The sequence below is a fragment of the Arachis duranensis genome, chromosome 3, assembly GCF_000817695.3.
Source record: "Arachis duranensis cultivar V14167 chromosome 3, aradu.V14167.gnm2.J7QH, whole genome shotgun sequence".
Taxonomy (NCBI): Eukaryota; Viridiplantae; Streptophyta; class Magnoliopsida; order Fabales; family Fabaceae; genus Arachis; species Arachis duranensis.
The window spans coordinates 121,021,558-121,035,416 of NC_029774.3; the positions used below are offsets into that span (position 1 = coordinate 121,021,558).

The following is a 13,859-nucleotide window of genomic DNA, read 5'->3' on the forward strand; positions in this document are numbered from 1 at the left end:
AAAGTTCCCCATCTCATCAGTGAGATTTTTAAACAAATATAAAAGCTAGGTTGGCTAAAATACTTGTTTATTTTTTTTGTCAACAAAAACTAAATACGTGTTTGGTTTGTATTTTTATTTTTTATTTTTAATTTTAATATTTTTTATTTTTAAAATTTTGTAAAAAAAATAAAAATAAAAATAATATGTACACACTATTACATGGCTAATGTGACAATGATGGGAGAATATAATATAAGTATATAACATAGTGATATTATCATAATATAATATGGTCAATTTACAAAAAAAATCGTGGTACGGCACAAACTATAACACGTGTTGAATTTTCACTGGGCCGTGCCTCAAAACGTTCCCGCCACGTAACCCCCAGGAAGCGGTTGACCGTTACTCGTGGTTTTTGCGCGTTATATATATTTATATCCTAAGATTCTAAGATTTATATTCAAATTCCATTTCTCAACATTTTCCAATTTACTATTAATATAAGTTGGTCCCATTATGACATAAATTATTGTGACACCAACATATGTCGTGGCCTCATCTATCGCTTGGAACATTCGTAGCAACTTGTTAATAATAAGTAGATTTTTATTTATATCTTATGATATTTATATCATAAAATATATATTTTTTTCTAAACACATCCTCAACGCGGTACTTACTATATTCTTATCTTTTACCGACTTCATAATAATCTATAAAAGGCTCGGGTTGCCAAACAAAATGTTTCACACACTTAGCCAAAGATCACACTAGATAGTACAATTTCTCATTTTCCAAAAATTTGATCACTTTGTAGTTGAGCACCATAAAGAGTGTTGAATTTGATCATTACAAAGTGCTTTTTTTTTTTTGTTAAAAGATCTCAATTCGAAGAGCAGATTCTGTGTTTTGAAACATGGGAAGGGACATGAAATATGAGCGTGTTCTTAGATATTTTGATGAAGACGGCGACGGGAAGGTTTCGCCGTCGGAGCTAAAGCAGAGGGTAAGCAAGATGGGAGGAGACATATTGTTGAAGGAAGTGGAAATGGTGATTGAGGAGTTGGATTCGGACGGCGACGGATTGCTGAGTATGGAGGACTTTGTTGCTTTGATGGAAGGTGGTGGAGAAGAAGAGAAGATCAAGGACTTGAAGAAAGCATTTGAGATGTATGATACTGAAGGGTGTGGATTCATAACACCTAAGAGCTTGAGGAAGATATTCAAGAAAATGGGTGAGAAAAAGTCCATTGATGAATGCAAGGTTATGATTAATCAGTTTGATTTGAATGGAGATGGTGTGCTTAGCTTTGAAGAATTCAGAATAATGATGCAGTGATGAATGATGATTCTGCCTGTTTTTTTTTTCTTCTGTATATTGATTCCATTGATTTTTTTGTACATAATGTAACTCCTGTCATGCTTTCTCATAAAAAATAATGTTGAAAAAAGTTTTTATGTCAAGTGATTCATGTGTATTTGAGAAAGTATATACAATCATTTTGTTAAGGCTAAAGATGTAACGTTTTTGTTTATGCTATTTCCTCCAAGTTTTAAGTTCACTCTAAGTCACCCCAACTTTTTTTTTATATATAATTAGTGATATTTTTCATTGGGTTATGAGTTGTGAATTATTGAGGGTGTTGTCATGTAGGCAGTTTTTCTTAGCTTTTCTATAAAATTATGCTTCAAAATTTCTACCATTTCTTTTCAAGAGTTTAATTTTGATGGTGTAAAGCGTTTTACACAGTCGTATAATCACATCTGTTTTTTTGGATGACGATTCAAGTAGTTAATGTGAAAGGTAATTATTTTTACTGATATAACATTATGTAATTTGATGCACGTGTAAAATTATACTGACAGTGAATCAAAAAAATTTTTCTTTTTCAAACCAGCAACCAAACATCTTAAGTTCCTAAAGTAGTCAGAATGTTTATTGCTAGCACTGCATTTATGGTTATGAGGTAGCAAGTTGAAAATCTTTGCAGCGAAAGCATGCTTCTTAGCGCAATCAAGCCTATAGATACGCTGAACGCTTGGTTGGAAGAATGTTTTTATATTCTGGGAATTTTAGAGTAAAAAATTTACATCAGAATGATTTTACAATGTAAAATTCCCAGAAATTTGAAAATTTTGCACAGTTTGTTAATTCTATCAACTTTTTGATTGTATATTAGTTACTTGCTTTGTATATGAGACTGCTGTCATGCTTTTTTGTCTTAAGTTTGCTGAGTTTGTGACCCAGCATTGAGATGCTTTCGAATTCGGATCTTATTCGGTCGACGTTACGCCTTCGAAAAGACTCAGATTAGATTCGATGTCTAGTGGCGTTTGACAGTTTAAAACTGCTCTTCCTCAAGGTCTAGAAAGGGTAACTCTTCTTCAGCAATAGTAGTTAAAAGGGTTAACTGCTGAGTAATTGCTGTTAGGATTTCCTTCAAATCGGTGATTATTTGAATTTTGTATTTCATTCAAAGTTTAATGCAGAACTTTTGTTAAGATTCACATCTCTTACGCTAGTCTAGTAATTACACTTCCATTGCAAGTTTTGTGAAGTATTAGGTCTTAAATGCACCTTGATTATTTGTGCCTACATGTCAACTAGCATCCATACTAATTATACACTAAAATCGGTCACCAAAATTAGTCATTAATATAAAATACATGATAAAAAATAAAATACATATTAAAAATAAATTAAAAAATACATGTAGGTGTATATAATACATGATAGACTGATTTTGGATGGCATAAATTTATTATTAGTGGATATAATTAGAATTGGATATTCAATAGTTCTAATTTTCAACTATACTAGCACGAAAATAATCCTTTTTCAAATTAACCCTTTTTTACTTCTTTATTTATTAAAGCTTAATGTATTGAGACAAAAATATGTAAAAATATATCAATTTTTTAATGAGTTAAAAAATAAAAACAGTCCATAATTCGAGTGTAAATACTAAATAAAAATAATTAGAAATTCTAACATATTTCTCTAATATCTAGATTAAAAAATGTTTTGAATATTTTATCCAATATTTATTTAAATATTAGACAAATAATGAATTGAAGATGAATTGAAATTCTCATTATTACTCAATTCTATATTAATAAATTTATGACCTTTTTACAACAAAGATATTTTCTACTTAGTGAGCATGAGTCACAATTCATAGTTGTGGTTGCGAACAGCTTTCATAAGTAAATAACCATTTTGACACTTAAAAGATTTTGATTTTGACAAAACAAATTCCAATATTTGTTTATTTTATATTTTTATTCCTTATGACAAAATGACCTAACTGTTAACTTATCGTTCCGGACAATCCCCAATACAAATATCAATATATTTAAAGAAAAGAATAAAGTATATTTTTTTGTTTTTGAAGTTTAGCAAAAATTTTTAAAATATCATTAAGTTTTATTTTATTTTAATTTTATCGCAAAAATTTTCGATTTGCATCAAATATATTCCTGACAGCTAATTTTTCAAAAAATTTAAGACCAATTCAACAACAATTTCATAAGGTTTAGGGTTTAGGACCAATTCAACACAATTTTCATATATTTTTGTTGAATTGATCTTAAATTTTTTAAAAATTTAACTCTCATAAGTATATTTAATACAAATAAAAAAAATTTCAAACAAAATAAAACTTAAAAGTCTTTTTAAAACTTTTACTAAACTTGACAAAAAATATATTTTACCCTAAAATAAAAAAAAAATTATCAGTTCAAATATTATCAACATATTTAACAAAAATTAACTGAGAAAACTTGCAATCCCCCAACACTAAATTTCTTGTATAGAAGAGTATAAAACGGAAAAGCTAGTGTCTTTACTATTTAGCTGCGTAAAAGTGGAACATTATGGAACTTCCACCAATATATTCAATGAATTAATAATAAAAATAAAATAAAATAAAATAAAACTCCCACTTTTTTACATTTCTAACAAAGCATTGATTAGCAAAATCCATTAAAAGAAAAATTGTCCAATCCATTCCATAGCATATTATTACAAATGCAGAGCTTATACAACTAAAAATTCCAATCCCATAAAGTGCAATCAATAATACTGAAAGAATTGTATCAGGTCACATGTCGAATCAAAGAAATCTTTCAAATAAGTAGTAGACTTATAGATTCAGAAAGACATAGCTGTGTCATGCATATGATGGTATATACAAAAAAATATAAAATAGAAAATAGTCACCTTGTGTCCATGATCTAAAATCATTATTTTTGACATTAGGACTTAGGAGTGTGACAACTACTCTTATAATAAGGGTCATAATCATATATGACTCTCTTTATCTTTCTCCTCTAATACTGCAATTAAAAGAAAAATAATAAGAAATCAACATGATCTTCTTCTGTGCTGGTGGCAAAGTGGTTGAGGAACAAAACAAAAAGCAACAGAGCCTGGCCAAAATTCTCCACTTTCTTTCAAAACCCACCATAATCCCATCATCCATAACAAATCAAATTACTTAGAAATCTATATTTCATTTTACAAAGGAAATGGGGCTCAGCACCAACTCATGCTAGCCTCAGCAGACCAGAGCAACGACAAGTGAATACGCAGGCTTCAAAGGGGCATCAAGGAGGGTCGCCGGTGGGGAACATTTGTACAATGGAGAAACTCTCACATGAAGTAACTAAGTGCTTTCTTTACTCTTGAACCACCTTCACCGTATAGATCATTCCATTGCGAAAGCTCGGTCATATTTATGGATTCAGAGGACACACTTGCACATACCTGCCACCATATGATATATAAAGTTAATTTTGTTTTGTTTTAATGACCTCGAGAGCAAGAAAAGGGGCTTGATGCTGTTTTATATACCTGTTGATGAGCATGTTTAAAGTCTTCCATGTTTAGTGACCTGATATCGGAACTTCCACTTAATGCTGGAGCAGGTCTACCCTCTGCCAGAGCAGCAGCATGCTCCTGTCATGAATGAATCACAAATATTAAAATCAAGGTAACATCGATTCTGGTAACTTCATAGCCAACAACAATGACATAATCACTAGCATACTGCTAGAAACTGTTCAGAAGGGTTTTACCTTTTTCTCCTTTTCTAATATCTCTTTAATCGGACGGTGCGCAGCAGTTACACACAAATTCTGCGATGCAAGAGCAAGCATGAAGGCACCACAGTTATTAACAGCAGTGTCACCAATAAAAGCAAAAAACAATGACCCTAACCTTAAGATCACTTCCAGAATACCCCTCGGTCATATTTGCGATTGCATCAAAATCAATATCGGAAGACAAGTCCTCTTTTGCCAAAATAACTTTCAATATCTTTGCTCTATTAGGAGCATCTGGCAAATTTACCATTAATCTGCACAAAACCAGAGATGACAAAAGTTTTAACATCTCTAAAAGCCCTCCTAACCTCCCAAATACTCATAAATAAAGACTATAAAAACAATAATAATGATAATAAAGAAAAGGGAATAGAAGAAAAAGGAGAAAAAAGGAAATTCAAGTGCAGTTGGACATGGCATTCACCTTCGTGGCAGCCTCCTTATGACAGCCTCATCAAGGTCAAAAGGCCTATTAGTGGCTGCAAGCACAAGAACTCGCTCGGTATCCTTTGTACGTAAGCCATCCCAGTTCACCATAAATTCATTTTTCATTTTTCGCATGGCCTCGTGCTCCCCAGGATTTTCCCTTCGGCCCAACATGCTATCAACCTATGCACAAAACCATATCGGATCACCTTTTTTCCCTAACTAATAAATCAATAAAAAATACCATCATTTTATGAAGGAGCCTTACCTCATCAACAAATATAACACTAGGTGCAATTTTACTTGCCAGGGAGAAAACAGCTTTTACATATTTCTCACCCTCACCAAACCACTGAAGAAATTAAGGGGAATACCACTAGTTAACATGCAAAACGAATTGATAAAGGAGAGATTAAAATACTCTCATTAAGCAAATATAACCTTGGATGTGATGCTTGACATGGAAATGTTGATGAAGTTTGCACCAGCTTCAGTAGCAACTGCCTTTGCAAGCATTGTCTTACCTGTTCCAGGGGGCCCAAATAATAAGATGCCCTTGCACGGCTGCACAAAAAGGTCATTCGAGGCAAGTAATCAGAACAGTTTCCAATTTCATGTGGGAAAATATCACCAACTTTAATATTAATTTTTTCACAAAAATAAAGGTGTATTTCAATATTACTAGAAGAAAAACTCCAAAAATATCCTAAAACAACTTCTCCAAAGTTGCTTTTAGTTCCATGATACTCCCTCCATCCCAAAATTGAATCCAGATAGAGTTTTGAAGGTACCAAGTTTTCCAAAGCGATCGATAATTTGGGAAGAAGGGAGTAAATTCTAACACAAACAAGCTACATTCTTGCCAAAATTAAGAAATCACAAGAATCAAGTCAGCAAAGTCTACACGCCACCCCCTTCTCTCCTCTTTTCCTCTCTTCTTTGAGGGTAGGAAAAGGAGAAGGGCATTAAAGGCGTCATACATCAACCAATCAGCAATTCAACCGAAGAAAAAGCAAGAAATAATAGGACCAATGATAAATCTAACTTCGAACAGACATCTATAGCAAAAATACAAGTTAAGCAAATGCATTTAAATATGTAAGTTAGGTAAACCTTGGTTAATTGCCCCTTGCAAAAGAGCTCAGGCCTTTGTAAAGGAAGCATCACTAACTCCTTCAGCGTATCCTTGACATTTTCAAGAGCTCCAATATCATCAAAAGTAACACCAATGTCACTAGGTGGAATAACATCAGCTAAAAGCCTCTTTTCAAACTCATTTTCTGTTACAATGTCCTGAAATCAGACAACAGAAGAAGGGGGATGATTCAGAATCAAGTGTTCATAAATTGCAAGATTCTAAATTAGACTGCGTACATTACACTCTTTGGGTGCGGCCCTTTCCTGGACCCTAAGTTACGGCAGGATGCTTGTATACCGGGCTGCCTTTTTTTCTAAATAAAGTGGAAACAGACTACCAGCACAGGAAGATAAAAGTACAATTTAAGTAGCAAAACTTCATAACAATCACCTTAAGAGACTTCTTTAGGCTCTTTGACTCATTTTGGATAGACTGTAAGTAATATAATACGTCAAGTAATATTATATTAATTATAATTTATATTTAATAGTTTTAATTAAATATAATATAATAAATTTATAAAATTAAATAATATTATCTACTAAATAGAATTATGTATCATTTAATATATTATATTAATAAATTTTAATGTCATTAACCAAAAAAGTGATGAAAAGCATTATGTGATTAACTTAAAAGTTCTAACCAAGGAATTTGATTAAAAAGTTTGTTTGGACAGTAATTTGATGTTCCGGGAATATTTTAATAATGATTTTTACTATTTACTCCTATGATTTAGCTAGCTAGTAGCTACATAGTAAACACCGCCAAAAAGAGAAGAGTGTCGGGTCAGTGATGAAGTTAACCCGATTATTTCGTGACTCATCTTTAGTCGTGATTCTAATTCTTCGTTGTTTGTAAACAAGAGCATTGAAAATTTGAAATGAGTGAGTGCTGTTGTTCAATTGTAATTCCAAATCTTCAGATTCCATCATTTACCAAAAACCCTTTTCCCATAGCTGATTTCGGCCGCCGAAACCATTTTTCACGGTGTTTCCCCGCATCTCTTCCTTTCCCAAATCCGTCGTCAAAGCTGCCACCTTTTCGAGTTTCTAGAACTATCCAGGCCACGTCAGCTCACATGGAAGTTGAACGAACTCAAGGGTCTGAGTCAAACAGCGCCTCAATGAAGCTCTTGTTTGTGGAGATGGGTGTCGGATACGATCAACACGGGTATCCTCTTTTCTCTTCCCTTCTTTGGCCCTTTTCCCTTCTTTTCTTCCCAAGAAAAGTTTGATGACATGGGATTTCGAAACTGATTGCACTGCATTCACAAAAATTAACAGGCAGAATATAACGGCTGCAGCAATGAGGGCATGCAGGGATGCCATTTCTTCTAATTCAATCCCAGCTTTCCGCAGAGGTATGCCTTCTTTAATGCCCAAATTTCAATTTAATTGATATATTGACTTTGGTGATAAGGTTTGCTTAGGGTTGTTCATAGTTCGGATTCTAACATATGCGGTATTTATCCGAATTCGATCTAAAATTGTGGATATAGATCCAATCCACATACTAATAATATCCGATGGTGAATTTTATGTATGTATATGCATATTCGATCTGCCGATCCACAACAATAAATAAGTAGATTTTTTTTTATGTGTTATTTTAACTAATAATTATTATAAAGTATTTTTTATATTTGGTGGATGTATCCAATATCCCATTCAATATGCAATTATGCAGATTGGATCTAAGCTTAAAATATCCTATCCGATTTGATAATATTAGTGCGAATCAGATAAAAATTTTGGCCATATTCGATCCCAAAACCCCAAGTTTGGTTGGATTTGGGAGGTTGAGTGTGGTATATATATTACTTCTTAGTTTAGTGATGCGTTTGTGTAAGAAGAAATTGAGGTATTGTAAGAGTAATGCTAGGGGCCAGCAATTTTTGTGATTTGTAGTCATCAAATAATCATCAATGATGATTTTAATGGTGTGAGATTTCATCCAATGATTCACTTTTTTTTACTAGTTAAATACTGGTCAGAATTTAACAAAGTTGCTGGTCCCTGTACTTTTTCGTATTGTAATGGTTACAATAAGTGGTAACGATTTCGAACCTATATGCTTTGGCAAGTGATATTCACAGTTAATTATGCATTTGCGATATATAATCTTGTTTAGGTTCCATCCCTGGTGTCAATTTCGATCAGATGAAATTGCAGATCAAGCTAGGTGTTCCTAATTCTCTTCAGAGCTCTTTGGATATCGAGAAAGTCAAGTCTGTGTTTCCCTAGTGAGTACCTTGAAAACTGTTGCATTGCATTTCCAATAGCTTAACGCGTACAATTTTAACAGAAACCTCAATCTTATTCTTATACGCCTTAAAGTTATGATTGAAGCATTGAACCAAGATATAACTATGATATTCTGAGATATGGTTATTTCTCATTTAAATTTCAAAATTTGCAATACAACATTATTTGCACAAAATATAATAAGTTCTCTGTAATCATTCTCTCGTAGTCTAATCTCCGTTTCCCCCCAAAAACATTGCAGTGGAAAAATTTTGAATGTTGAAGTGGTGGATGGTGGATTGATATGCTCAAGTGGGGTGCATGTGGAAGAGATGGGTGACAAGAATGATGATTGTTACATTGTCAATGCTGCTGTATATGTAGGCTATTAATAATAAAAGCTTTATTATCCTGTTTCTGGTGAACTTCTGATTCTGATAACTTTATGTGTCTTCTCTGTATAATAATACACCCATATTTTTAGTTTATCCTGGTTTTTTAATTTCAGAAAGAATATGTTGTGTATATCACTATATTGCATTATTTATCTACGGAAAAAAGGTTTTGACGTGTCATATTTTCAAATACGTGGCATAATTAAATGAAAACGTGGCAGATAGAGAGAAGCAATGCTTAGAAGTAGAAAAAGACAAACTCAAAGTCATATAACATTTGACCATGTTCTTAGTTTATGATACACGTATCATCGTCTGAATGCTGATTTGGCAAATCAACAACCGATACACGAGAGCCTTCTCATGAGTTTCCCAAGTCTTATAAATTTCGAGTTTCAGCTATGTTCAAGAGTTAGTAACTTGCTTCTAATCAAACTCAGTCTTAACCAATTGAAGAAGGAATATATAAGCTGAGCGACAATGGAAGGTGGCCAAAAGGGAATGAACCCGTTGTTTGTGGAGATGGGGGTTGGCTATGATCTTGATGGGTACTCTTTTATTTAAATCTTCTGAATAATAAATGTTGTTATTAATAAGGTTCCGAGTAAAATTTATGATTAACAGATTAAAAAAAAACTTAAATATCATAATTTATTTGTTATATAATATAACATGTTTGACTTACATAACAGGCAGGACATAACAGCTGCTGCTATGAGGGCATGCAAAGATGCAATAGCTACTAATTCAATTCCAGCTTTCCAAAAGGGTATCTCTTTAATTGGAATTTGACTATTACATATTATTATTGTAGTCATGATTTTAAATTACTCTTCATATCCATGTACTCGGTGCAATGGATACTTTTGCAATTCGAATAGTAATTTTTGGTGTATGCAGGTAGCATCCCTGGTGTTACATCTGATAACATGAAAGTACATGTGAAACTTGGGGTGCCTCATCCTCTCCAACAAGGCTTGGATAAGGACAGAATTAAGACTGTGTTTCCATAGTGAGTAATTATATAATCAACATTTTTGTTTCTTCTAAGGAATAATGTTTCAATTTGCACAATTTTGTAGTGGACAAGTTACGGGGTTTGAAGTAGTGGATGGTGGAATGGTGTGCTCAACTGAGGAAACGGTTGACAGGAACGATGACTGTTACATTGTCAATGCTGCTGTCTATGTTGGTTATTAAGAATTTGGTTCCTCTCAGTTCCCTGTGGTTAGTTTTACTTCTGTTTCTTAAATCGCATGTTTTGTTTTTTGGGTAACTCTAAATCTTAATAATATTGTAAATGATTAACAGGTTGGAATATGGAGCTTCAGATGCATAAGTAGTAAAGCCATCATGGTGTGTATGTGGACTTTTACTATGTACTTAATTGTAAGGTGTGCTGTAATAATTGATTAGTGCTATTGTTGGTTATGGTTAAAGCTTAAAACTTTAGAAGTTGAGTGGTTGTAATAATAATGTTTAAGTAAAATAATAATAGCAATAAAATTGTTGGACATCTTGAATGGTATAATGACCGAGTTCATGAGGTGGTGAGTGCTGCATTTAGGAGGAGGTTCCAAAGTATCAGGTACTCCAGGGAGGCACCAATGGCTGCAATCTTCACCCTTGGCCCCTTATGTGGTTCTGTTTCTCCAGTGCAACTTCATTTGAAACATAAGATTAGTTGAAACTTGAAACTCTAATTGATTCATGAGAGGAGTTAATTAATTATTACTTCTTACTGGGTATGTTTAGGAGAAATGCCTTGAAAGAATACTTTGGTTTTGGAAGGGTCAAGCCCATTTGTTTAACCCCTTATGAAATGCTTCCAAACGGTCCATGTCCTTCACAAGATTTGAACCATCTCTAATATAATAATCCCATCTGCATGGTTATAATGTTGATATAAATGTACTTAATAATAGGTTGGGTGTGATATATGGTATATCATAATATATGCAAGTTACCCTTGAGAGGAAGGTCCGATGTGGGTCCACCAATGCCACGTGTTGAAGATGAAGAGGTCAGTTCCTAACCATGATTTATTACCTGCTTGAATGGAATCTAAGTTGAGGACTCGTCCAGCGCTTTCTTCAACTATGTCCACCAAATATTGCGTCCAGTAGAACTCTATGCTTACTTCATACTCCTGAACTCATTATACCATCATTATTACCACTTTCATTCACCAAAGATAAATCCTAGAAATTGGAAGGCCAAGGCATATGCATGCAAAACAAGTTGAAGTTGCAGTCACGGGTTTCATTCGTTCATTTTTATGCATAAAATATTCACGTAATATAAGCTGTCACGCTCACTTTATGAATTTAACAACACAGTCAAATCAAAATGGTTGCATGCAGTGATAAATTTGGGGTATTATTCGAGCTTGGAGCATCGAACCTTGATATCTATGTTCACGTGTTTGAATCTGAAGAATATAATATTGGAATATCCAGCTATATATATAGCTGCAAAACATGTATAAGCTTGTCCGTTTCTAAGGAATCTCGTGAACGTTTTTCAGATTATGTATTGTATTTGTATCGTAGGCAGCTACTGCTATATCAATTTACTGACAACTTGATAAGTTATCTTGAGAGCGAGATTCATTAGCAAAGCTATTGTAATGAAGAGGCAATCAGTTCTTGAATGCTTTTGGCAATCAAACTGAGCATCTAAGAAGGGGCAGCTTGAAGAGTCATAGGGTACGGTGGATATGAAGGGTCAACAACCCAACTTCCCATGAATAAGTTGCACCCATTTAATAAAGAATCATCCTTTCTTCCTCTAAAGTGATGATTATGAGAATCAGACTTTGCTGCCCTTGCTGCTGCTTGCGTTTCACAAAGCACACAGAATAGAAGCAGAGTATGACCTTGATCATACCCATTATTGCTATTTCGACAAGCTAAGTCAGAATGCTCACGTTATATACAATACTAGTATAGAGATCATCACATATATAGGTCAAATTTTATTTACTAGTATTTTTACTCATAATAATATTACGTGAATATAAATTTTGAAAACTACGGTCCATTTTGTTTTGATAGTATAGATTATGCATAACACAAAAAATTTATAAAATCAAACTATTTTTACAAAAAAAAGTTATAGATTGACAAGAGTCTCTATCTGTAGATAAAAAATCAAATAATAAGATTTTTAGTTATTATTTTTATTTGGAAAAATCTAATTTTTTGTTAATAATTAATTAAAAATATAATTAAAAATTAGTATAAAAAAATTATACTGATAGTTATAAAATTAACTCAAAACTAATTTTTTAAAACAATTGAATCATGATTCTAACTTTTAATCATAACATTAGTATTCTCTTTAAATTATATTATATGTAATAAATATTTGAAAGAAGAGAAATAAAAATATAGATTAAAAAGATAAACGCTAAAAATTTAAAACTAAATAAAAAACTAAAAAATTATGTATATAATAACAATAATAATAATATTTTTATTTAAATTATATTATTTTGTTAATTTTGTTTTGTGTAGAAGAGAAAGATAGAAAAAATAGAGAATAAGAAAAAAGAGAGAGAAAGATAAAGATGAAGAATGAGAGTGAGAGTGAGAGTTTGTTAATTTTGGAAGAAAAAAATTTTATTTTAATTGTAATAAAATATCGGATAACATATTTTGATTTATCAAATTACTAATATAAAATATAAATTATATATAGAGTAAAAATAATAGAGAGAAATAAAAAATTGGAGAGAGGTAGACGAGAGAATTTAAGAAAGAAATTTATTAATTTAAAAAAATATTTTTTTCTCAATTTTAATAAGAGAGTGTCATGTGACACATTTGATTATTAAATTAGATATATAGTAATATATGATACATAATATAAGTATATTTCAAATTTTAGATGATAACATATAATATAATATAACTATATTTCAATTTCAATTTTAATATTTTAATTTTAATTTTAATACAATTAAAAAATGTCATGTTGCACATTTTGATTGTCAAATTAGTAATTGGTCATTGATATTGATAATGATATATAAAATAGATAGAATGGTTGAAGGAATTAAAGAAATAGAGAAAGGAAGAGGGAGGAGGGGATAACTTTTTAATTTTGGAGAGAAAAATTTGATTTTAATTGCAATGAAGGAGTGACATATGACATATTTTGGTTGTAAAATTAGTAAAGAGGAGGAAAGAATTCTTTAATTTTGGAGAGAAAGATTTAATTTCAATTATAATGATAGAGTGACATGTGCCATATTTTGGTTGTAAAATTAGTAAAGAGGAGAGAAGAATTTCTTAATTTTGGAGGAAAAAATTTGATTCCAATTACAATGAGAAAGTGATATGTGGCATATTTTGGTTGTAAAATTAGAGATATATAATAGATATAATAAATATATAAATATATCAGAATTATATATAGAGTGAGAATGATAGAGAGAAATAGAAAAAGGGAGAGAGATAAATAGAGAGAATTTAGGAAAAAAATTTATTAATTTTAGAAAAAAATATTTTCTCTTAAATTTAATAAGAGTGTCATGTGACATATTTTGTTATTTAATTA

At 31.8% G+C, this 13,859-nt stretch overlaps 4 protein-coding genes across 4 annotated transcripts; 3 read left to right on the forward strand and 1 right to left on the reverse strand.

Annotated features, from left to right (window-relative positions):
- The first annotated feature begins 734 nt into the window (after positions 1-734).
- Positions 735-1,547, forward strand: LOC107480735 (calcium-binding protein CML37-like). The gene has a single exon (XM_016100896.3). It carries the CDS (start codon positions 902-904, stop codon positions 1,322-1,324), a length of 423 nt encoding a protein of 140 aa, XP_015956382.1. The 5' UTR covers positions 735-901; the 3' UTR covers positions 1,325-1,547.
- A 2,423-nt stretch (positions 1,548-3,970) lies between these two features.
- LOC107480734 (ATPase family AAA domain-containing protein FIGL1) lies at positions 3,971-7,088 on the reverse strand. Its single transcript, XM_016100895.3, has 9 exons — positions 7,046-7,088; positions 6,631-6,810; positions 5,959-6,081; positions 5,786-5,869; positions 5,516-5,700; positions 5,207-5,345; positions 5,065-5,124; positions 4,841-4,945; positions 3,971-4,753 (listed from the first exon to the last, which is right to left on the reverse strand). The coding sequence occupies exons 2-9, from the start codon at positions 6,679-6,681 to the stop codon at positions 4,640-4,642; spliced, it is 861 nt and encodes a 286-aa protein (XP_015956381.2). The 5' UTR covers positions 6,682-6,810; positions 7,046-7,088; the 3' UTR covers positions 3,971-4,639.
- A 316-nt stretch (positions 7,089-7,404) lies between these two features.
- LOC107480732 (uncharacterized) lies at positions 7,405-9,387 on the forward strand. Its single transcript, XM_016100893.3, has 4 exons — positions 7,405-7,828; positions 7,942-8,018; positions 8,789-8,900; positions 9,164-9,387. The coding sequence occupies exons 1-4, from the start codon at positions 7,539-7,541 to the stop codon at positions 9,291-9,293; spliced, it is 609 nt and encodes a 202-aa protein (XP_015956379.1). The 5' UTR covers positions 7,405-7,538; the 3' UTR covers positions 9,294-9,387.
- A 308-nt stretch (positions 9,388-9,695) lies between these two features.
- On the forward strand, positions 9,696-10,827 carry LOC107480733 (uncharacterized). The gene is made up of 5 exons (XM_016100894.3): positions 9,696-9,844; positions 9,989-10,065; positions 10,197-10,308; positions 10,379-10,523; positions 10,608-10,827. Exons 1-4 carry the CDS (start codon positions 9,777-9,779, stop codon positions 10,494-10,496), a joined length of 375 nt encoding a protein of 124 aa, XP_015956380.1. The 5' UTR covers positions 9,696-9,776; the 3' UTR covers positions 10,497-10,523; positions 10,608-10,827.
- Positions 10,828-13,859: the final 3,032 nt, after the last annotated feature.

Excerpts from the sequence above, each read along its gene's own strand:
- LOC107480735 (XM_016100896.3), top strand. The coding sequence starts at position 902 with ATGGGAAGGGACATGAAATATGAGCGTGTTCTTAGATATTTTGATGAA.
- LOC107480734 (XM_016100895.3), bottom strand. The coding sequence starts at position 6,681 with ATGCTTCCTTTACAAAGGCCTGAGCTCTTTTGCAAGGGGCAATTAACC. Across the intron at positions 6,082-6,630 it reads GCAAGGGGCAATTAACCAAG|CCGTGCAAGGGCATCTTATT; the intron begins GTTTACCTAACT and ends CTTTTTGTGCAG. Across the intron at positions 4,754-4,840 it reads TTAAACATGCTCATCAACAG|GTATGTGCAAGTGTGTCCTC; the intron begins GTATATAAAACA and ends ATATGGTGGCAG.
- LOC107480732 (XM_016100893.3), top strand. The coding sequence starts at position 7,539 with ATGAGTGAGTGCTGTTGTTCAATTGTAATTCCAAATCTTCAGATTCCA. Across the intron at positions 8,019-8,788 it reads AATCCCAGCTTTCCGCAGAG|GTTCCATCCCTGGTGTCAAT; the intron begins GTATGCCTTCTT and ends AATCTTGTTTAG. Across the intron at positions 8,901-9,163 it reads GTCAAGTCTGTGTTTCCCTA|TGGAAAAATTTTGAATGTTG; the intron begins GTGAGTACCTTG and ends AAAACATTGCAG.
- LOC107480733 (XM_016100894.3), top strand. The coding sequence starts at position 9,777 with ATGGAAGGTGGCCAAAAGGGAATGAACCCGTTGTTTGTGGAGATGGGG. Across the intron at positions 9,845-9,988 it reads GTTGGCTATGATCTTGATGG|GCAGGACATAACAGCTGCTG; the intron begins GTACTCTTTTAT and ends CTTACATAACAG. Across the intron at positions 10,309-10,378 it reads ATTAAGACTGTGTTTCCATA|TGGACAAGTTACGGGGTTTG; the intron begins GTGAGTAATTAT and ends ACAATTTTGTAG.